The 24,933-nt window shown below is 44.9% G+C and overlaps 2 protein-coding genes across 2 annotated transcripts in view; one reads left to right on the top strand and one right to left on the bottom strand.

Annotated features, from left to right (window-relative positions):
- Window positions 1–18,719, top strand: part of LOC137425253 (E3 ubiquitin-protein ligase BRE1A) — a 77,850-nt gene extending 59,131 nt beyond the window's left edge. Inside the window, exons 17-19 of the mRNA XM_068113491.2 lie at window positions 11,211–11,351; window positions 17,894–17,995; window positions 18,284–18,719. Of these exons, the coding sequence (XP_067969592.2) occupies window positions 11,211–11,351; window positions 17,894–17,995; window positions 18,284–18,460 (420 nt within the window). The 3' untranslated portion in view covers window positions 18,461–18,719. The remainder of the gene's footprint in view (window positions 1–11,210; window positions 11,352–17,893; window positions 17,996–18,283) is intronic.
- Window positions 18,720–18,980: 261 nt separating this feature from the next.
- On the bottom strand, window positions 18,981–24,855 carry LOC137425254 (uncharacterized). Its single transcript, XM_078775306.1, has 5 exons — window positions 24,850–24,855; window positions 24,587–24,728; window positions 24,391–24,436; window positions 24,218–24,304; window positions 18,981–20,828 (listed from the first exon to the last, which is right to left on the bottom strand). Exons 1-5 carry the CDS (start codon window positions 24,853–24,855, stop codon window positions 20,690–20,692), a joined length of 420 nt encoding a protein of 139 aa, XP_078631432.1. The 3' UTR covers window positions 18,981–20,689.
- Between the last annotated feature and the right edge of the window lie 78 nt (window positions 24,856–24,933).

The raw sequence follows: 24,933 nt of genomic DNA, 5'->3' as shown, positions 1-24,933 counted from the left end.
AGACACAGACAGACAGACACAGACAGACAGACACAGACAGACAGACACAGACAGACAGACACAGACAGACAGACACAGACAGACAGACAGACGGATGGAAGGACATTTGGTGAATTATAGTAAGACTAGCAGAAGTACCCGGCGTTGCCGGGTGGGGGAGGGGGAAGAGGGGGGGAAGGGGAGGGGGTGGAGGGAGGGTAGGGGGAGGGGTGGCTCACGTTTGAGTGAATCTATGTGGCTCACATTTCTGAGTTAAGTGTGATGCCGATCAGGAAGAAGAAGAAGCCGTACTACCAAATTCGTACACTTCCGGAATTGTTTGATTTATTTGTATTCAAATGTCTGGTAATTGTTTTGTATTTATTTATGCGAATGTGTACTTGTGTATAACTGTCATTAATTTAAAAAGGCTTCGGCACGATCGAGTGATTTTTTTTATTTATTCTTTATTTTATTATTTTTATTTATTTATTTATTTTTAACTCCAAAAAAACGAACTTTTTTTTTTCAATTTTTTTTTTGTTTGCCGAGAACACTCCCAGGCACTCACTGATGAACCTCTAAAAGTTTGAAGATCCGTTCAGCCAACTGAATAAAACGCGGACACACACACAGACAACTCGTGTATACAACAACACAACAACAACATGCATTTTAAAGGCCATTTTCCCTGCTAGAGCGGGGCTTAGCCTTGCGGTCCCCATGAAAATCTTCTCCATCTTGCCCTATTTTCTGCATCTCTCCTTGTTAACCCCCTTGCCCGCATTTCTTCTTCCACCATCTTTAGCCAAGTCTTTCTCGGTCTTCCCCGTCCTCTACTTCCTTCTACATTCATTTCCATCACTCTTCTCAACCAGTCACTTCCATCCTTCCTCAACACATGACCAAACCATCTCAACCTGTTCCTCTTCACAGCATCAATCACAGGCTCTATTCCCATCATTTTTCGCAATTCATCATTTGTCTTCTAGTCCGGCAGATATGTGAAGAATTGTGGTAGAATTGTGCCTTTGATGATACAAGCATGAAACTTGGCACACAGTTAGGGCATACCCTTACAGTGAAATTTGGATGTAGGGGCATTCCAGATTTCTCCTTGGCCCAAAATGGCGGCCATTTTACAAAATGGCGGCTAAGAAGGACATATTTACCTATTATTTCAGACTTGTCATTTGTGCTGCTATTGAAACACAATGTAATGAGCATATTATAAATTGTCATGTACATGCTATGCAATACCTTCATACTGGGTTCAAAATTGGAATCTACGGTGGCCTATAAGGGGCAGAACAAATGGTTTACCATTGCAATAGACAGGACTGGTCTAGCGGTTTAATTATTTAACTTTGCATGACTATCTGATTTCTCCTGGGTGTAATTTTGGTTCAATACCTTTATATGAACAACTTTGATGTAGCTTTATGAACTTTCCTATCATAGACTAGGTGACTATAAGGAACAATGCAAGGCTAGTGAAAAGTTACGAAAGCGAATTACTATATTTATGATAATAATGTATGTATTTCTTTTTCAGATGATAACTCGACTGCACTGCACCTTCGCTCATTGACTGTAGTAGCTACCTAGATTTGGTTCCCAATTTGTATATTGATTGGATGGTGGTGGTGGATAATGCTTAATTGACAATGGCCAACAAAAATTTCAAGCTATTAGACCCCCAAAGCCCTAGTACATCTGGAACAAACATGCCTTATCTGACAGATTGGGAGAAGTGTGTGTTATGTCAGGAGGTCACCGATGAGGCCCTTGCCTGTCCAGCTGATTCCAAGCGAACCACAGGGTCCGGATACCAAACTCTTGCAGATTATCTCCTCACCTTCAGCCAGATGGGCTGCCTGCCAAAATCTCTAGAACTGTCCCGCCTGGACGATGGTGAAGGTATCCAGTCAACCTTCCAGAGCCACAAGGCTAAGTGGCATGATTCATGCAGACTGAAATACAACAAAACTGAACTGCATCGGGCACAAAAAAGAGAAACGTCTAGTGAAGAAACCGCAAGTGTCTCAAGAAAGTACACCCGTCACAGAGTACATGTAGACCACACACAGCCACAGCCTGCAAAGTGTTTCTTTTGTGACAAACCAGCGGGTACTAATTCTCTGCGAAAAGCTTCCACCTTCGACCTCGATAAACATGTCAGGACAGCTGCCCTGAAACTAGGAGATCAGGCACTTCTTGCTAAACTGAGTGCAGGTGACCTTATAGCACAAGATGCACAGTACCACGTGAAGTGTCTGGTGTCACTTTATAACAAAGCAAGGGCCACAAGCACAACACTGAATGAACAAGATGATATCAATCACGGTATAGCACTTGGAGAGCTAGTGTCCTACATCGATGATGCCCGCACAGATGCTCTTGTGACACCAGTGTTCAAGCTGGTAGACCTAGCAAGACTATACACCACCAGGCTGGAACAGCTTGGAACAGTCTTGACCAGGCGTGTCCACTCCACCAAACTCAAAGATCGAATCATGACATATTTTCCAGACCTAGAGGAGCACATGTCCGGTCGAGATATTCTGCTTGCTTTCAACCAGGATGTTGGCTCAGCCCTTCAGAAGGCATGTGATCACGACACTGACAGTGATGGAGTTTGTCTTGCTAGAGCCGCAAATATAGTTCGTAGAGACATGTTGAAAATGAACTCAACATTTAGTGGTTCATTTGAAGCCCACTGCCAAGAACATTCGGTACCTAATTCGCTTGTATCACTAGTTTCTATGATCTTGAATGGTCCTAACATCCAAGAGCAGTCAAGCCACTCGTCGGTATCAACACCTACTCTCACAATCTCACAACTCCTTATGTTCAACAGTTACTCACGCCGCAGAGAGAGTAGCAGTACTACCACGTCCACGAGGCACAGTCACAATCGGGAGACTCCCCTGCCTGTGTACCTGGGCACCCTTATCCACACAAAGACTCGAAAAAGAGACCTGGTTGATACTATGTTCAACCTGGGTCTCTCGATCTCCTATGACAGGGTGCTTAGCATCTCCACGGACTTGGGGAACAGAATCTGCCGTTTCTTCCAAAATGAGGGTACAGTTTGCCCCCCTGAGCTAAAAAGTGACCTCTTCACAACTGGGGCAGTGGATAACATTGATCATAACCCCAGTTCAACAAGTGCCCACGACTCCTTCCATGGCACTGGCATTTCACTTTTCCAGCACCCAAATAGCGATAGCCGTGGAGTTCAACGGGTAAACCCAGATGACACATCAACAACAGATGCACACCTGCCACAGTCATACACCATCGTACCTCCTGTTGTTCTGGGTAAATGTGACCCACCTGTACCCAAGCTAGCGGGTCCCAACAAAAGCAACTGCCAACTCATCCCTGAAGCAATGCAGATTGAGTACAGGTAACTGATTATTGTGTTTGAACTGTGGACAGTTATATGTGTACCTAAATAACCAAGACTTGTTAACTTGTGTGGACTTGTTTGTTCGTAATTGTGTTCATTATCTTGCATTTTGACAGGTGGCTGGAGCAGATGGAGAAGACAGTGCTATCTGACACACCACTTAAGGGAGACGAGACAGTATCATGGGCTGGATACCATGCCAGCAAGCAGTCTATTCCAGAAGAACCAGAGTGTAGTGTGGCCTTAACTTCATTGCTGCCTCTCTTCTATGACCAGGCAAAATCTGTGGCAATGATTCGTCACTCCATGGATGTCATCAAGAAAGCAATCGATATTCTGAATCCAGGTCAGATCCCTGTAATCACACTTGATCAGCCACTGTACACACTTGCCAAACAGATCCAATGGAGATGGCCAGAAACACACGGAGAAGATCACTTCGTCATGGTCTTTGGTGGACTCCATATTGAGATGGCAGCATGGAAAACCCTCGGTGACCTTCTGGATAGCAGTGGGTGGACAGGTGTTCTGATGCTTGCAGGGGTTGCTACAAGTGGTACTGCTGATTCCTTCCTGAAAGTGACCCATGTGACACGCACACGACGAGCACACCAAGTCACAGCCAGTACTCTCTATCTTCTCCTGAAGGAAGCCTACAGCCAGTACACCAGTGGACTAGATGAGGGACAGGATACGATACCACTAGATGACTGGTGCGGTGAACAAGCCAATGCAAGTCCACAGTTTCAGTTCTGGTTCCTAATTATGCAGCTAGAACTGGCAGTCCTGATCTATGTGAGATCCGTCCGTGAAGGAAACTTCCAACTGTACACTGATGCTCTGACCAAGCTTGTACCATGGTTCTTCGCCTTGGGACATACAAACTATGCCAGGTGGATCCCAGTTCACTTGCGCGACATGGTGACACTTGCAACAAAGCATCCAACTGTATACGCACAGTTTCTGGCAGGAAACTTCACCATGAAGAAGACTACACGTGCATTCTCTGCCATAGCCTTAGACCAGGCACACGAGCAAAATAATGCATTGGTGAAAGGTGATGGAGGGGCTGTAGGTCTTACGGAGAATGCTGCAGCTTTGCGCCGATGGATGGTGTCTGGTCCAGAGATGGCCAAACTGATCTATAAGTTCGAGGCCACAACAGAAAAAAGAATTAGGAAAACTGAACTAAAACACCATGAACAGACAAAGCACACGCAGGTAGCCTTTGCTCGAGATGTGAGAGCACTCACCCGTGTCATAGGAGAGATGGGTAACCCATTCTGTGACGACAGCAAAGATCTCTTGGTGCTAGACAGCAGAGACCTGGCAGACCCAGCAGTCATCAACACCCTTTACCAGATCGAGAAGCTGGGAAAAGAACAGTATGACACATATGTGAACGAGAGGCTTGTACATCAGACAAAGCCTATCACTGACCCAATAAAAAGAAACAATCTCCCTCTCTTCAGCCGACCCCCAGTCAGAGAGAAGTCAAGAACAGAGTTGAAGGTGGTATCTCTGAAGAATGACTGCGTTCTGTTCTCCAGGCTGTTTATTGCATCCCAGACACGGAATGGAGATCTTGATGAATTCTTTGCACATGAAAACCAAGCTTGTCCCCCTGCATTGTCACAAATGGGCAAAATCCGGCTTGGAACCAAGTCTGATCTGGTTGGGTGCTTAGAAGATCTGATCACCTCACGGGAAAATGATGATGTAAGCCCCCCTGTTGAAGTCATGATCCTGGATGGAGCAGCCATCGTGAACATGCTGGCACCTCGTAATGCGAAGACCTTCTCTGAGTATGCATCACTAGTATTCTTGCCATACATCACATCTCAGATACAAAATAAGAGCAGGGTTGATATTATCTGGGATGAATATTTCCCAGACAGTTTGAAAGCCGACACCAGGAAGACGAGGGGTAAAGGCACCAGGAGACGAGTTGAGCCATCTAGTTCCATCCCTCGAAACTGGCAGGCCTTCCTTCGCATAGACGAGAACAAGGTGGAGTTGTTTGACTTTCTAGCAACGAGGATAGCAAACATTGAGACTGACAAGCAAATCGTCACCACAAACCACAAAGAAGTTTTTTGTACACAGCCACGAGATGTTACTGGTCTTTCCCCGTGTAGTCACGAGGAGGCAGATACAAGGATACTACTCCATGTCCAAGATGCAGTCAGACAGGGCTATACCAAGGTGTCAATCCGCACAGTGGACACAGATGTTTTGATCCTTGCAGTGGCAGCAACTGGATATCTTGACATCGATGAACTCTGGGTTGCTTTTGGCACAGGGAAGAATTTCAGGCACTTGGCAGCTCACGAGATGGCTGTGGCACTGGGACCAAACAAGTGCCGAGGGTTGCCATTCTTCCACGCCTTCACTGGGTGTGACACCGTGTCCTGCTTCGGCGGAAGGGGGAAGAAAACAGCATGGGAAACATGGAAAGCCTATGATGAGGTCACCTCAGCTTTCTGCGCACTGGCTGCCACACCAACCATTTCAACTGCAAATGACAACATGGATCCACTGGAGCGTTTTGTTGTTCTGCTCTACGATCGAACAAGCAGCCAGGAACATGTTAACGATGCCCGCAAGCATCTCTTCACCCAGACTGGTAGATCAATAGAGGCTATCCCACCAACGCAAGAAGCCCTCAGACAACACATCAAGAGAGCTGCCTACCAAGCCGGCTTTTGTTGGGGCCAGATGATGATTTGCGCACCTGAGCTCCCATCGCCAAGTGAATGGGGTTGGAAACAGAGTAATAACGGCTGGGGGATATATTGGACAACCCTCACAGAGGCAACTGAGGCATGCCGACAATTGATTAGATGTGGATGCAAGAAGGGTTGCAGGAAACAGTGCAAGTGTGTTAAGGCCGCACTCCAGTGCTCAGCTCTGTGTCACTGTGCAGGGGAGTGCACACGATAGTATACAGGAGGAATAACACACCTGTTACATATACACAAACATGTGGAAGACTGTTTTGTAGAATGTTTTATCGTGAAAGTCACTTCCACAGCGTTAATGTGGCATTTTCACTTCATTTCCATTGTGTTTCTGGAGTTTGCTCAAAATAGCTCAAAAAGTAATTATTTTTGTAAAGAATAAGGACCAAATAAATGTTATGTGAGTTTGTTGACATTTAATTATGATCTTACAACCTGTTTACGTGAAAAAAACATCATAGGTGTGCTTGAGCAATAAGTAAATCTAGTTTTATAGACATCGGTACTGTGTATCTTATTATCCGTAAACGGCCATTTTTAAAATGGCCGCCATTTTGTCCCTAGGAAAAGATTTGAATGCCCCTATATCCAAAAATCTTCCTAGTAGTATGCTCTATCAGTGTTCAAAATTTCATGCTTGTATCACCAAAAGCACAATTTTTTCACATATCTGCTGGGCTATTCCTCTTTCTCAACGATACTCCGCACATCCATCGAACCATTTGCATTTCCACCCTTTCCAACCTTCGTTGCTGCTCTACGTTCATTACCCATGTCTCGCTCCCATAAATCATAACACTTCTCACACATGCAGCATACACCTTTCCCTTCAGCTTCAACGACACTCCCCTCCTCATCAGCACGCCACTCAGTTCCCGAAACTTCTTCCATGCACATCACACTCTAGCAACCGTTGCTGAGTCTGATCCACCTTCTCCATTCAGCATGTCTCCGAGGTAGCAAAATGTTTTCACACCTTCCAGCTTCACGCCGTCTCCAAGATCCAACTCAACATTTCCTCCACGTGCAGCTCCCTCTGTGCACACCTTACATTTGAATGTAGCTGCCACACTGGTTAATGACCCTCTCAGACCACTACATTTTTGATGAACCCACTCAGCGCACAATAACTCGTGTAATAACTCGTGTATATATATATATATATATATGTATATATATATATATATACAGTCACGTGAAAAAGTAAGGACACCCCATGTAAAGTTTTGACTTTTTCAACATATTTCAACATACAGCTATTTGATCTTCATTTCAACAATATTGATAGATAAAGGTGATATAATATAACAAATATCATGAAACATTTACATTTTGTAGTCCATTGTATAATTTAAATAAACATAAATGCAAATTTCGCATGTGGAAAAAGTAAGTACACCCTTGGCTCTAATAGGTGGTATTGCCCCCTTTGGCAGAAACAACCTCAAGTAGGCGTTTCTTATAACTGTCTACCAGTCTCTGACATGGACTGGGAGAAATTTTTGCCCACTCCTCCATGCAGAATTCTTTCAGCTGTGCGATGTTTGAGGCGTTTCTTGCATGCACAGCTCGTTTCAAATCCCCCCACAACATCTCCATGGGATTTAGATCCGGGCTTTGACTTGGCCAGTCCAGAACCCTCCATTTCTTTCTTTTCAGCCATTCCTTGGTGGATTTACTGGTATGTTTAGTAGGGTCATTGTCATGTTGCAAGGTCCACCTTCGGTTGAGCTTCAATTCTCCGACAGATGCCTCACATTATCCTCAAGCACCCTCTGGTACAATGAAGAATTCATAGTGGATTCTATGATGGTGAGCTGCCCAGGCCCTGATGCAGCAAAGCTGCCCCAAACCATAATATTTCCACCACCATGCTTTACAGTTGGTATCAGGTTCTTGTGGTCAAATGCTGTCTTTGATTTTCGCCAAACATGTCTTCTGGTACTGTGGCCAAATAGTTCTACCTTTGACTCATCTGTCCAGGGCACATTGTTCCAGAAGTGCTGGTCTTTGCCTCGGTGTCCATTGGCAAACTTTCGTCTTGCCCTGATGTTCTTTCTGGACAGCAAAGGTTTCCTCCTGGCACACCTCCCATGTAGATCAAATTTGTGCAGCCTCTTTCTCATGGTAGACTCGTGCACTTTGACATCAACAGTCGCAAGAGCTACCTGTAGGTCCCGTGATGACATTCTGGGGTTCTTCGAGACTTCTTTCAGCATCTTGTGGTCTGCTCTCTGGCTGAACTTGCTGGGGCGACCTGGCCTGAACAAGTTGGCAGTTGTTTGGAATCTTCTCCACTTGTAGATGATATTCCGGACAGTCGAATGATTGATTTCAAATTGTTTGGAGATCTTTTAAAATCCCTTCCCAGACTCATAGGCATCCATAACCTTCTTTCTGAAGGCCTCGGAGAGCTCTTTTGATCTAGGCATGGTGACGCCGCACACTTCAACAACAAAGAGGAAACCAAACTAATTGTCTGAGGTTTAAATAAGACAGGTTCCTCCAAGATCCTCTCTAACGATGTTCGAATCATTTGCACCTGAGCGGTGCACCTGATTCTAATTTTAGGTGTTTGAAGTCGTGATAAATGTAGGGGTGTACTTACTTTTTCCACATGCGAAATTTGCATTTATGTTTATTTAAATTATACAATGGACTACAAAATGTAAATGTTTCATGATATTTGTTATATTATATCACCTTTATCTATCAATATTGTTGAAATGAAGATCAAATAGCTGTATGTTGAAATATGTTGAAAAAGTCAAAACTTGACATGGGGTGTACTTACTTTTTCACGTGACTGTATGTACTGAAACGCAAAAGAAACTTACCACCTTTGAAACCTTTAAATATCAACAATAACACTGCGTGTAGTAAATGTGTGAACTTATTTGTGGACAATAGTGTCCTCACTGTCAGACAAAATGGTCACGGATGGTCACTTGAACCTTCAATGGTCACTTCATAGCACAGCTGTTGAACAGCCGTTTTGACTGTCAGTGATTAGCCAAGGGGTATGGGATGATTTTAATGAGCTGCACGTGATGTCTTGATATTGGCTTTAAAAAGGCCAGTGCAAAATGGGCATTTCAATCAACATGCCACGATTGTCAAGGGATCAACGGCAGCGTGCCCTGGGCATGCTGCAAGACGGACTGAGCTACCGTGAGGTGGCACGTCACCTTGGCTGTTCACACCAAACGATATCGGCCCTGTTGGACAGAGACATCCTCCACAACTCTGCAGATGACAGACCTCGATCAGGGAGGCCAAGAGTCACCACTGCAAGGCAGGACAGGCAGATGGTCCGAAGTCACCTGCGGGATCGATTCCGTCCAGCATCCCGCACTGTGGCAGAAACTCCGGGGCATGCAAACCCACGGATCTCCAATGATACTGCACGAAGACGACTGCATGACTATGGTCTGACTGCCAGAAGACCATACAGAGGCCTCGTGATGACGGCTGCCCATCGCCGCAACCGACAGAGATGGTGCCAGCAGCATCAGCGGTGGACCTTGGCGCAGTGGAACGAGGTCGCTTTCAGCGATGAGTCAAGGTTCTGTGTGGACAGTCCTGATGGGAGTGAGCGTGTCTGGAGAAGAACTGGCGAGCGATATGCCGATTGTTGCGTGCATCAGGCCAACAGGTGGGGTGGCCCAAGTGTGATGGTGTGGGCCGCCATAGGCCGGTACAGGACGCCACTGGTGGTTGTGGATGGGAATCTTAACGCCCAGCGGTATGTGGATAACATCCTGCGACCTCATCTGCTGCCATTCCTGCTAGACCACCCAGAACTGAGAACCTTTCAGCATGACAACACTCGTCCCCATGCTGCTCGCCTTACCACTGCATTTCTCCAAGGCGAGAACATCAACACCATGCAGTGGCCTGCGCTCTCCCCTGACCTGAATCCCATAGAGCACCTGTGGGATGAGCTTGGGAGACGCGTAGTTGGCAGGGCCAGGACACGGGCAGAGCTGCTTCAGACATTGAGGACTGAGTGGGACAGAATCCAGCAGCAATCCATCCAAAGACTGGTAGGCAGTATACGCCGACGATGCACTGCCTGTATCCAAAACAATGGTGGCCACACACGCTATTGAAAGGGGACTGACATTGCACCCTGTGCTGTTCTGTACTGTAGAATAAACTGATGAGATGGTGTATGTTGGTGAAAAACTTGACATGTCATCAATAAAATGCCAATGTTTCAATTAGCAATTGTTGGTTTGTTTTATTTTGAACTGTTACAATTTTATTACATTTCAAACAAGTGGTAAGTTTCTTTTGCGTTTCAGTATATATATAATATAAATCGGGATTTAAATTTAATTCAAAAATTGATCCAGACGTCAATTCTCTTTCAAACATTCAAACCGGCAGAGGTAGTTATTTATCACAGCATCTGTAGAATTTTCACCCTTTTACTCAACTCCGTTTCGCTGTTATTTGGTGGAGCAAAAAGTCAACTGAGCTTTATAGATGTTTAGATGTATCTCTAATCTAATCTGAATTTGTAATTTGCAAATTCTTGAAAGGGTCTCGACAAAAGGGTTTTATAACCATTATCTTCAGGGATTGTCCATTCATTCCCCTTGAGCTGCACTTGCTCGTGAAATGTTCTGTGCAGTCTGCGAGTTGGTGAATCTGCACTCGTTCTCAGATATACTGTAATCTATATACCCTGGCGAGGCTAAGACGTTGTTCAATGCATGTTATTCTGTCTCGTTTCTTGCACTTGAACCGAGCACATGACTTGTGGTTTCAGCTGACTCCAACCGTCACGACAAGCTGAACGCCATGCCATTTTGCTGCTGAACCGATAATCCCAATTTGATTTGTGATGTAGAGATCAATGTGGCCATCTTGTGAATGATAATTATGTATTGTTTTAAGGATCGCATCAGAAAGTTGTGGTATTTGAATTTCCCATTACATTCTCTCTTGGCATCTTGTTTTTATTTATTTTGGCACTTTATTTTTTGATACAGTTACTCTAACATTTATACCGTTCCCTCGTATGCCTCCCGATTCCTGCTCTCTCTCTCCCCGCCCCATTTAAATAGGCAGTAGAAGCTGCCCAGCAGGCCGAGGAGCTACGGGTAGGACTTGATCACTCACAGGGACGGATGCGCGAGGCACAGGTTTCGGCGGCGGATACTCGTGCCGCTCGTGAGAAGGAAAGTTTTAACCTCAAACGCGCTCAGGTGAGCCGGAGAAGAGAGGACAAATTTGGTTTCATGTTTGGTATAGAGATTGGGAGAGTCAGAGTTAATGAGACAAGGCAGCACTCAAAACGATTTCCCCCACAATTATATCGGCATCTAACTCAAAACTATTTTGGGATTCCAGCCAGAAAGTTATGATCTGATTTCCCAAAAAAATAAAACATTTTGAATGACTTGATGTTGAAAGCAATTTTTTTGCAGCAGGGCATTGATCACCAGCTCTCGGTGAAATGATTGCAATCCAATAATGTTTACTTGTTGTGGCGGGGGGTTTGTGAGAAGGGGTGGGGGTGGGGGGGGAGGGAGAGTTGTGAGATTCTCCCCTTCTCACAAACCCTTCCCTCCTCCCCTTTAACGTTAAACCCCTTTAACATGGCTCCGCACTCTAAAACATGGTGGCGCCTTGTTAAGTCTGTATCCGGAGTACGCTCCTCTTCCATTCCTTTTCTCTCTTCAAATGTCACCACAGTCGACCCCACTCGTCAGAACGCCGAGTGCCTCAATTCTGTGTTTGCTTCCAAATATTGTCCCCAATCCCTCACTTTCAGTATCCTTCCCTGTCGTACCCAACTACTCCCGGGCTGTCTTTTTCACCTGAGAAGGTGAAGTTTCTGACAACGCTCGACTCTGACTTTGCAACTGGACCAGACGGCTCACATGTCCTAAAATCCTGCTCTGCTGCTCTTGCATTTCCTCTCTCTGCCCTTTTCATCCTGTCATTTACCCTTGGTCATCTTACATCTGCTTGGAAATCTGCCGACATCACTGCATTCCCTTACAACAACAACATACAACAACATGCATTTTAAAGGCCATTTTCCCTACTACAGCGGGGGTTAGCCTTGCGGTCCCCATGACAATCTTCTCCATGTTGCCCTATTTTCTGCATCTCTCCTTGTTAACCCCCTTGCCCACATTTCTTCTTCCACCATCTTTAGCCAAATCTTTCTCGGTCTTCCCCGTCCTCTACTTCCTTCTACATTCATTTCCATCACTCTTCTCAACCAGTCACTTTCATCCTTCCTCAACACATGACCAAACCATCTCAACCTGTTCCTCTTCACAGCATCAATCACAGGCTCTATTCCCATCAACTTTCGCAATTCATCATTTGTCTTCCTCTCTCTCAACGATACTCCGCACATCCGTCGAACCATTCGCATTTCCACCCTTTCCAACCTTCGTTGCTGCTCTACGTTCATTACCCATGTCTCGCTCCCATAAATCATAACACTTCTCACACATGCAGCATACACCTTTCCCTTCAGCTTCAACGAGACTCCCCTCATCATCAGCACGCCACTCAGTTCCCGAAACGTCTTCCATGCACATCTCACTCTAGCAACCGTTGCCGAGTCTGATCCACCTTCTCCATTCAGCATGTCTCCGAGGTAGCAAAATGTTTTCACACCTTCCAGCTTCACGCCGTCTCCAAGATCCAACTCAACATTTCCTCCATCTGCAGCTCCCTCTGTGCACACCTTACATTTGAATGTAGCTGCCACACTGGTTAATGACCCTCTCAGACCACTACATTTTTGATGAACCCACTCAGCACACATTGTACATTGAATGGAGTTCACTCCAACACCCTTCCTACACACAGCACAGGGCCACTTCCCAGTTCTTTCCACCTCACCACATGCTTTACCACTTGCCATCACCTTCGTCTTTCCGATATTCACCTTTAGACCTTTGGTGTCCATACATTCCTTCCACTTGCTCATCTTTTCCTTCAGTCCATCCATACTTTCCGCAATCAACACCAGATCATCTGCACACAACAACTCCCACGGTAAACCCTCCTTTACGTTCTGAGCCAGCACCTCCATCACAGCTACAAATAGTAGTGGACTTAGTACCGACCCCTGATGCACTCCCACCTTCACCTCAAACTCACCACTGTTCCCGTCCTTCGTCCTTACAGCTGTGCGCGCTCTTTTGTACATTGCCATCACTACTCTGATCAACCATTCCTCCACTCCTAACTTCCTCAATGCCCATGTCAATACTTTGCGTGGAACCCTATCGAATGCTTTCTCCAGATCAACAAACCCAAGAAACAACTTCCTCTTCTCCATGTACTTCTCCTGCAACTGCCTCACAATGAAAAGCGCGTCTGTCATTCCTCTTCCTGGCATAAATCCAAACTGCATTTCGTCGATCTTCACTTTCTTCCTTATCCTCCTCTCCAACACCCTTTCCAATACCTTCATTCCATGCTCCAATAACTTTATCGCTCGGTACGAGCCACACTCCAGAGGGTCACCTTTCCCCTTGTATAGAGGGACGAGGGTCACCTTTCCCCTTGTATAGAGGGACGAGGGTACTCAGTTCCCAATCCACTGGAATGCGGCCTTCTTTCACCACCAGATTACAGATCTCTGTCATTCTCTTCACACCCCAACTTCCTGCTGCCTTCAATATATCTCCCACAACTCCCGTCGGCCCTCCCGCTTTTCTACCCTTCATTGCTTTTATCGCTTCCTCAACTTCCTTCTCAGTTATCTTCTCTGCCGGTCCTAAAACTGGGTTACTCTCTATGTTGCCATCCCATTCATTCTCTGTATTCAACAGCATTTCCATATATCTTTTCCATCTTCCTTTAATTCCATCTGGGTCGACAACGATTTGTCCCACTTCATCCTTCAAGCAACTCACCCCCATCACATCACACCTCTCTTTCGCTATCTGCTTTGCAATCCTGAATACTGCTTTCTGACCCTCTTCCGAATCCAAGCGTTCTCCGAACATTTTCCTACATGCCTCCTGCGCCTTTGCTACCTCTTTCTTTGCAGCCTTCCTGGCTGCCTTGTAACTTTCAAGCTCTGCTGTTTCTGCTCCCGTACCCTTCGCCTTCTGCCACTCCTTGAACTTCTTCCTCTTCTCGTCAATCCTCTTTCCAACTTCATCATCCCACCACCATGTTTCCGAGTGCCACGGTCCTTTTGTCCATCCACATACCTCACCAACGGCTCCCAACAGACTAGCTTTCATTGACATCCAACCACTTTCAAGCTCAACCACATCATCCTCGACCCTACTCAGCCTCTCTTTTAATGCCTTCCTTACTGTCACCTGTTTCAACCTCCACACCTTCATTCTCGGTTGGTACTTCACCCGCCGAGCTCTCCTCGCACCTTTCACCCTTATGTCGCAGACAACCAAGTGGTGCTGTGAAACAGCCTCCTCCCCCGGGATCACCTTTGTGTCCCGGAGGTGCCCCCTATCTCGCCTACGCACCATCAGGTTGTCAACGGTTGTTGTCGACCCACCTGCCGTGTATGTAACAAGCTTATTATCAAGCTTCTGGAACTGAGTATTACAAATCAACAAATCAGCTCCATCAGCAAACTCCAAAATCCTTTCACCTTCTCCATTTCTCACACCATATCCGTAACCCCCATGAACTCCCTCAAAACCATCCATACTCCTTCCCACATGTCCATTTAGGTCTCCTCCTACCACAACAACTTCTTCATCTTTCACGGTTTCCATCAGCTTCTCTATCGCACACCAGAACTTGTCCTTCTCTTCATCGCTTCGACCAACCTGCGGAGCATATCCCGAGATGACGTTCACCAAGAGCTTTCCAATCATCATTTTCACCATCATCAACCTATCACTCACTCTCGTCACACTCACCACACTGTCTACAAACTCCTCACAAAACAGGACACCAACATCATTCACGCCCTCCAGGCACCCTTGCCACATATACTTGTATTTCTGTCCCTGCCTACCCTTCACCATTCTCACACCACTTCCCTTCCATCTCGTCTCTTGCACACAACATATGTCCACTCTTCTTCTGACCAATACTTCCACCACTTCTCCTGATCTCCCTGTCATTGTCCCGACATTCCATGTCCCAAACCTCAGAAACCGATCTCCACTTCGGGCTGTGCCCTGCCCATATGTAGTTGTAATTGTCATGGTTTTTCTTTTTGAGGCAATGTTTTTCATGGCCGGATGCCCTTCCTGACGCCAACCCTCCTAGTCGTCTCTTACGACACCCAGGTATACGGTGTACCTATTCTAATCCAGGGTACACACTGGGAAACGTTTAAAACATGGAAATGCTGGGGGGGGGGGGGGGGGGGAGGGGGAAGGCGGCATCAGCATCATGGCTGCGGTTTAAACATATTTAAATAATATTTAAACAAAACCATGAAAAACAATCTGGGAAAAGTCTCTAAAGTGAGAACGTGGATTTGAGAAAGCAGGAGCAGAGGTGGAAGTAAAACGAGATATAGGGGGCGGGGCACAAGTCGAGACGAGGAGGAGAGCGAACAAGCACGTGTCTGGGAGGAGAGAAAGAATTAATATTGAATTTTTTGTTGTTGTTTATTTGTTTGTTCTATTTTCTAAACGCTGGACAAAGGGTAAGATGTTCATGAGAGGTAGGGGGGAGAAAAGAAAATCAAAGAAACAAGCAAATACTATGAAGGAAAGAACCCATATTCACAAAACACTGACGGGGGGGGGGGGGGGGGGGGGGAGCACGGACAGACCAGGCCGCGCACGAGGCGCGAACAAAAAAAACGACTAATTACACACAAATTTGCAACAACTACAAAACCAAAACCAAATAGAAACACACAATAACACATACACAACAAAATACCCAGCGGAAATTTGACAAAGACACGAACGGGAAAACACTCAAACTTTGATGCCGTGGAGAGATCGAAGCAAGCCTCGTCGCTCGAGGGACCGGAAGTCGGAGGGCTCCGGTGGGAAAAGTGGGCAATTCCCTTAAAAAGGTGCGAAAACCGATCCCTTTAACTACAGACCTATCAGCTTATTTCTAATCATCAGCAAGGTCATGAAATTCATCATCGCACTTGATATTAAATCCTTTCTTTCCTTCAACAACCTCATCTCTGATCAACAATTTGGATTCAGACCAGGTCACTCTATCTTCGACATGCTGCTTATACTCACCCAACATAGGATGGAGGCCCTCGATGTCGGACAGAGATCAGGGCCGTCTCTCTGGACATATATCATGGTTTTGATACAGTCTGGCATCCCGCCTTGCTCTTCAAACTCTTTGCCTATGGCATCCAAGGCCAATTCCACAAGTGGCTCACTTACTTCCTCCACTCTCGCAGACAACATGCTGATCTCAACAGAATGGTTTAACGTCGAGGCCGCATTTGGACGTAACTTTGACAGGTTGTGTGCGACAGACAAATTAATTCGATTTTGGTTATATCTGGATCCAGACCCGAGAATATTTTAATATTTTGTGATTCTTCACCATTGAGAGATGGGGCCAACAATGATATATACACAAAGAATTAAGTTAAGCACCCCTACACAACGAATTAAGGTAAGCACCCCCTAATATATATTCTTTGTGTATATGTATACATTGGCATATATTCTAAGGTATGTGAGATCAAATAATGATTGGTATGACATTAGTTATTGACGTTATTGACGTTATTGACGTTATTGACGTCACTTACACGTTATTGACATTACACGTTATTGACGTTATTGACGTTATTGACGTTATTGACGCAAAGATCGCTAGAGGTCTTCTCAGAACAATGACTGTACGTTAGAAAACATAAACGTCATCCACACTGTCCGTGATGGACCTATAGCTCCATACTTAAATTGAGGTGAAAATATGCCTAAAATTCCCAAAAAAATTCACCTTAAATTATGCAGAATAAAATATTGAAAACGGCATGATTGTTATGTTTTTATGTGACCATAATATCACTTCTCCAGAAAATATAGCAATATCATGGGTATATTACACTGTTTTGACGACAACAAACTTGTAATGTGCGAGGTTGTAAAAAAACGGGGGGGGGGTGCTTAACTTAATTCTTTGTGTATATTATAGCATGATATCTCAAAAAACTTGTGGACAAGTTATGACAAAACTTGGATGAGTTGGGTAGGTGACAAGAAAAAGGCCGATTCGATTTTGGTTCAGGTCCATATCTTGATCTGGCCTATCGGTGCGACACAAAATCTAAACTTTTCAGCCTGGTGGAGGTATGTGGTCTCCCGAGTGCCGTTCTTGTTTTAAACTGCGATTGCTTTTAGTTGTTTTTTCCTCCCTCCGTTGTTGCAGCGCTTCAAAACCTCTTTTTAAGGAACTGGTTTGTTTGTTGTTTCCATCTGAGAGTATATCCCATGATGCTAAGATTCCAGGTGCAAATCTCATACACTGTGTTGATTTTTCCACTTATGTCCTTCTAATTCACATAAAAGTACCCATCGATGTCTCGTAATGGCCTTGGCCTGCATGTGATATTATCGATAAGCCTCTTCACCTTCCTGAGAGATCACTGCTTATCTCCACTTAATAGTTTTGTAATTTATTATCATGTTTGCTTTTCTTTTCTTTCGTGATAATTTTTAAATCCCTCACAAGCCTTTCATTTATTTCTAGTCACAGGTTCAAAAGATTATTTTTCCCACCCTATTTTCCATGGAGTCCACGTCATGACCGTTTACTCTTAATGACAAAAGGCTTTTGTTTGGCTGCGAAGGAGGACATCTCAAAGTTGCGCCGAAAGGTGGAGAAGCAGAAGAAAGTGGAGGTGTTTGCCAATGCTGATGAAATACTAATGGAGGAGATCAAGGAATACAAGGTGAGCAATATGAGCTGCATACTCACCGACGACTGTTCTGATTCCGCGTCCAAATATGATCGTCCACCTTGTGACCAAAAGTGCAGCTTGATGGGAATTTGGTGCTTGTAGTTGATTAATCGCTCTCGTTCTTAATATTAAATGCCTATGAAGAAGTGCAATCACCTTTCTTGCATTGGAACCCGGGCCGCGTGGCTTGTAGATTAGAGGACATAGTGAGTTGTCCACGTTTTGTCCTTTTTATGAAGCATTGGTACCATGTCCTTGGTGTTTTTGTTCCCTCGGCAGGCTAAGCTGACGTGTCCATGTTGCAATGCGAGGAAGAAAGACGCCGTGCTCATGAAGTGTTTCCACGTGTTTTGCTTTGAGTGCGTCAAAACACGCTACGACACACGCCAGCGAAAATGTCCGAAATGCAACGCCGCCTTCGGGGCCAATGACTTTCATCGCATCTACATCGGATAGGACATGGGTGAGGACGGAGGTGCTTGGGTAAGCTTTGTGATTGAATCGACCAGTTTCTCACTTTGACTGAGTGCAGCTGGCGTTGCTTGAAGAAGAAGATTGAGGATGTTCAGCTGAGGTGATGAGGTTGCATGATTTCTGATGGGAAGGGAACACGTCCATTTCACATCATTCCTGTTGTCCTTATGAACAACATCTGTTTAGTCTTTGTCTTTCCTCCCATACCCAGAAATAAACCAACCTTTTGTACATACTGTCACTACAGATCGTCCTTCAGCTTTGTCTTTTCTGTCACACTCTTGTAAGAGTACACTTATGGAAACTTGATGGGTAGATTGCCTCTACAGTCTTTGAATAAATTGTCTCAAACTAGCAGCTATGCAAGGTGAGCAGTCGTCGAGGCTTGCACAAAGTGCATTGAACGTTACCTGCGGATTGTTGTGGAATGCAGAACATGACGACGTTGAGATTTGGAAAACATTTGTGCAAATGAGATACACATGAATGCACCATTCTCGATATCAAAAGTTTATTTTGATTCATGATGAAGTAAAAATCAATCCCAACACATTTAAAATCTGTACTTCCCATAATCATGTTGTAAATATTTTATTTCAAAGATAATATGCAATTTGATTTGTCAAAGTTTGTGCCCCCCCACACCTCCAGCCTTACCCTCCCCCCTTCCTTTAGTTTATACAAGGATCGCAGAGGTGCTTGTAAATATACCAAACAACATATGCAGACATCATTGTACTTTTACATGCATTACATAGATAGCAGGCATTGGGAAAATCGACATAGAATAAAGGATTTGAACTTGGAATCATAGGATCACGAGTTAAATGTAAAGAGGAAATTAACAAACAAGTCAATGCTTGCATCTGCACTCGATACAATGAGCTCGGTTCTTACTCTACCGAAAGAGCTCGGTTCTTACCCCACTGAAAGAGCTCGGTTCTTACTCGACTGAAAGAGCTCGGTTCTTACCCTACTGAAAGAGCTCGGTTCTTACTCTACGGAAGGAGCTCGGTTCTTACTCTACCGAAAGAGCTCGGTTCTTACCCTACCGAAAGAGCTCGGTTCTTACCCTACCGAAAGAGCTCGGTTCTTACTCTACCGAAAGAGCTCGGTTCTTACTCTACTGAAAGAGCTCGGTTCTTACGCTACCAAACGAGCTCAGTTCTTACTCTACCAACCTAGCTCGGTTCTTACTCTACCGAAAGAGCTCGGTTATTACTCTACTGAAACAGCTCGGTTCTTACTCTACCGAAAGAGCTCGGATCTTGCTCTACTGAAAGAGCTCGGTTCTTACGCTACCAAACGAGCTCAGTTCTTACCCTACCAAACTAGCTCAGTTCTTACTCTACTGAAAGAGCTCGGATCTTACTCTACCAAACTAGCTCGGTTCTTACTCTACTGAAAGAGCTCAGTTCTTACTCTACCAAACAAGCTCGGATCTTACGCTACCGAACGAGCTCAGTTCTTACGCTACCGAACGAGCTCGGTTCTTACTCTACTGAACGAGATTAGTTCTTACTCTACCAAACGATCTCGGTTCTTATTCTACTGAACAGATCGGTTCTTACACGACTGAACAGATCGGTTCTTACACTACCGAAAGAGCTCGGTTCTTACACTACTGAAAGAGCTCGGTTCTTACACTACCGAAAGAGCTCGGTTCTTACACTACCGAAAGAGCTCGGTTCTTACACGACTGAAAGAGCTCGGTTCTTACTCTACCGAAAGAGAACGGTTCTTACACTACCGAGCGAGCTCGGTTCTTACACTACCGAGCGAGCTCGGTTCTTACTCTACCAAACGAGCTTGGTTCTTACTCTACCAAACGAGCTTGGTTCTTACTCTACCGAATGAGCTTTGTTCTTACTCTACCAAACGAGCTTGGTTCTTACTCTACCGAACAAGCTTTGTTCTTACTCTACTGAATGAGCTCAAGTCAAAATCTGCAAATTGTATTTATAAGAATCTAAGGTCGGGTTTTTTTTTTACCAGTTTTAGAAGTTTTTTTTTGTTTGTTTTAATTGTAAAAGGTTGTATGATTGTAATTTAGTAATTGTAAAGTGACCATTTCATTATATTGGCAAAATATAATTAAAAGGTACCTAAAAGTACAACAACATGTAACTGCTCAATTACCCCACCTGCTACTCTTTACCACCTGTCCATAATGGACTTACTCCACACTCTGATCTTACTTCTCTTCAGTCCTCATGTCCCCACTTTGTCCTCTGGGACAGGTCCTTCCCAACCCAAATGGCATCGCCCGTTATCACAAAGATGCTGCAAAGTCGATGCTGCTTCCTCTAGGCCTTCCTTGGCTGCATGAATCAGCAACCGCTCTGTGTCTCTGCAAAACACATGCAATGTCTTGATTAGGCTCAACATCTGCCCTTCACTCCACCGCTTACTCTTTAGCAACTGCAGCCTAATAACTAGTACATTAAACTATTTGATTGAGGAAATGAATTGGGGACAGTGAGTGAGCTTGGTTTGTAGTTTTCTTGCCCTGGAGTGGGCGAGTGCTAAGTTTGACTTTTAGTGGTACTCAATTGAGTAAAATTAGTAAATAATGCCATGTTGATGGAGACCTCAAGGGTTACTGCATCGTGCCACCTTGCATAAGGTGCATGAAAGTTAGCTGCCCCATCTGTTCCTGGTTGATTGACCGCAACGCCAATTTTGTGGTTGTTAGGGTTAGGGTTAAGGTTATGGTTAGGGTTAGCGTGGCCAATCGGCCCGGCCGTAGGCCCAGTTCGACAAAGTTGTCAAACTTAACCATACCTTTTTTGTCTAATTTTACACCTTGAATGTGCATTATGTCCAATTTCGAGATTATCTACTACGACCTATATGGTACATTCAAAGACACTTTGTGCAGCACACAAGGAGTTTTGTGCAGCATGGAATTGTAATAACATTTACATTTAAATAAAAAGGTAAATTTTAATGGAATTTGGGAATTTTTAATTTGCAAAATGTCAAAATAGGTTGGCGAGCCAAAATTCTTTTTGAACCACTCTGTCTTCAGGAATTGCCCCCTGAGCCATATCTGGCCCCGAAGCATTCTGTGTGCAATGAGTGAGTGAGTCTGCACTGGTTCTCCGATCTACTCGGACTAGTCCATGTACAGTAAAAGCTGTGCCCCCATGGGACTTTAGCCCTGCCTTTTCATAAAATATGCTGGTTTCCTAAATGGCAAATAGAATGGTACAAAAGAGCAACTTATTCAACTTTGCCTCTGAAAAATAGACTAAATAATAACGTTATTAAAGTACAGTACAGTATAAAGGTAATTATCAATGAATTAAGCAAAACAATAATGTACCTGCATTATAAAATTAGTCTTTGGAAGTTAATGGCCGATCTAAAGTGTCAATGTTCACTTTCTCAGACTCATCGGCCTCACCATCTTGTCGAATTCCAGAAGCTTTCTTAAACCGTTTCTTAATGTCGAACTGCTGCGTTGTTTCTTACCTCTTCCTCATGAAGTGTTCTTGAATGAGGTGCAGCTGCATCAATTCCTGGGTGCTGTAAGCTTTCTGCCTTTCAGAAAACTTCACCTGTGTCCATACGTGTGTGTGTGTGTGTGTGTGTGTGTGTGTGTGTGTGTGTGTGTGTGTGTGTGTGTGTGTGTGTGTGTGTGTGTGTGTGTGTGTGTGTGTGTGTGTGTGTTCGTTCCATTTCTAATAAGCTATCACTCACTAAGCCAGGCGTTCCTTATCGACTGTTTCGTTGGAGTGCTTAAGCCACTTGGCAAGCGTTCTACAAGCTGATTGGTAATGAAGCACACCCCTGCATTAGCCCATGTGATAATGTTCAGTTGAAAAGCCTTCTAAGTCATTTTGTTAAACTTCCTTGTGTGGATTAGCAACACTGTCAATCAAAGTCAGTCGTAACATGGTCCGCTTCACACCGCTCTTCAATTTCGGCTTCGGTAAAACTTTGAAGTGCATCATCATCACTTGCTTGCTTCACTGCACTGGAAATTTATAGGATCATGATCTGCAGACTTTTGTTCTGCTGACAATCCGACACACTTGTACATCAACGCATTTCTCTTGTCTCCCTTGTCCATTTTCCGACATATGCCCCCTCGATTGTAACTACCACTTTGATCGTAGTGTGGAGGCCTGTGTGCTCCTGCGACCTGGAGAGCTATACTGGCGGGAGCTTTGCGCCGGGTAGGTCTTACCTAGCCAGGCAGTTCAATGGGTAGGAGCCAGACTAAGAGTGGTCACATCTTTGGGGGAAGGAAAATTCATTTTCCGCCTAGCCGAGTCACCCCCACCTTCACAGTGGTCCTTTGAAGAGGGTGTTCCTCGTTTCAGGACTAGGCGCAAGACACGAGCCAGTCCTCTGTCTTCTTCTGCTCTTTATATTATTTTTGTAAATTACCCTGATGAATCAGGGCAGCAGAGAAGAATGGGGAAGATTTGGCCCCCTGACTTGCGTTGAGGGGTACAACCACCACAAAGAGGCATCCCCGATAGTCGTCCCTTGATAAGGTGTGGCACAAGATGATAAACAAGTTGCACACAAGATGGACGTGGACCTAAACGGTGGAGCAGGATCCGTGTCAGCAAACCCACTTGAAGTGGGCTAATAATGCTGTAGAAGGGTTATTGGCAAACCATGTGTACCTTGCAGAAACCTGAGAGTGCAGAGGGTGCAAGAAGAAAAAGGAGGTGGTAGAATACAGAGGCCACCAACCTATCTGTGCTGCAAAGGTAACAGGCCTAGACACACGACTTCGTTGTGGGGGGTCCCATTGATTTTGAGGGCCTTGCTTTCCACGGCATGAGAAGGTCAAGATTTGAGGCATGAATGCCAACCCAAAGGAGAGAGCAGTAATCCATCAAGCTGTCAATGAAGGCCTTGTAGGTTGTCAAAAGTTCAGATTGGCCAAGGAAAGACCTTGAACGAGAGAGGATGCCCAATTGAGCAAACTCACGCCCATCCCTTAAAAAAGTTCCATGCAGACGTTAAAAGACATTGACATAACTGATCCATATTAGAGTTGCCTGGCTGATAGAATAGCCTAGATGTTTGTGCACTCACCTCCAACCTGTCTAGCCTGGGCTTGATGGGTTGAACGGCACGGGGATAAACAAACTAACCTATAAACCGTGTTTTCACATTTCAAAGTTGACCTCCAAAACAGCCGCCAACTGGGCATCCTCCATCGTACAAAGTCCTTGGCACACCTGCTCTTCCACGAGCTTCGACTCTATACAAAAAAAACAAAAAACTTATTTGACCTATAAACTCTGACATGGCCGAAAGAGGACTATTACTTAACCCCATTAAGAAAACAACAGGACCAGAGGTCATAACGTAACTTCAAACTGAATAAATGTGGATTCAAGAAGAGAATTCTTCAAAGTACTTTGGCCCAGAAGATGGTCGGTCAATAAGTGGAATTGAATACCTTCAGAAGTGGCCAAACAGCCCATCAATGAACCCCTCAATAAGACAACACTTGAATTCCATTGGAAACGTAAATATTCCAGATTTGATTGAAACCTGAATTTGAACCGTCCATGCTTTGCACATGTAACATGCAGATCCAGCACAATAGAGGACACAGAGGGCCGAATAATCTCGATTACGCTTCACGTCCATTTTCAAGGTACGTAAACAATCGCAGTTGTCCACTATTCAAACCACAACTTAATGAGCAAATGTCAATAGCAATTTAAATCTGAAATATGAGTGGAATGAATGAGAATCATTTACATGTCCATGGTCCCGTCCGTGCTGTTCTCGAGACGAGCGATGACGATTTCATAGGAAGCACGGGCATGGCCCTGAGCGGCTGCCCGGCTGCAGACAAACAAACAGGACATCGATGGTCTCATAAGAATGGTACAGCATCACCATGGGGACACACCCACGGGAGTGAGACTTACCCAAACCAGTGATGAGCTAAAGATTCATCCCTCTCAACACCCACACCTGATAAGACAAAGACATCAGGTCACATGATAAAAGACTGGGAAACAATAATTATGGATAAAAGTTCAAACGTGATCACAAGTTCATACAGGAACCAATTTTCGTTTTGGTTGTGGTCAAGTCCCAAGGGTACGCGACGAGGGACCTTACCTTCCCGGTAATGTATCCCCACGAGGTGCTGGGCGCTGGGGTAGCCCAAGTGTGCGTAGCCGTGAGTGATGTGGAATCGCACTCGCTCGAAGTGCACGTACGTACCGATAGCAGTCAGCAATACGAGTATCACTATACTCACCTGCACACAACGAGAACAGCACCGCACTCACCCACATACCAGTACCTTAAACAACACACACACACCGCCACATAACCCGAACAGAAACACACACACACAACCCGAACAGCACCGCACTCACCCACATACCAGTACCTTAAACAACACACACACCGCCACATAACCCGAACAGAAAAACACACACACACACACACACACACACAAC

Source organism: Myxine glutinosa, chromosome 4 (assembly GCF_964187855.1).
Source record: "Myxine glutinosa chromosome 4, kmMyxGlut1.1, whole genome shotgun sequence".
NCBI classification, from domain to species: Eukaryota; Metazoa; Chordata; class Myxini; order Myxiniformes; family Myxinidae; genus Myxine; species Myxine glutinosa.
Note: the sequence above shows the minus strand (reverse complement) of the source record. Positions and strands in the feature narration are given on the sequence as shown.

Bases quoted from the DNA above. Each gene is read 5' to 3' on its own strand.
- LOC137425254 (XM_078775306.1), bottom strand. The intron at 24,437-24,586 runs GTAAGGTCCCTC...TTGTCTTATCAG, and splicing joins GGGGATACATTACCGGGAAG to GTGTGGGTGTTGAGAGGGAT. The intron at 20,829-24,217 runs GTAAATGATTCT...TGTGTTTTGCAG, and splicing joins ACGGACGGGACCATGGACAT to AGACACAGAGCGGTTGCTGA.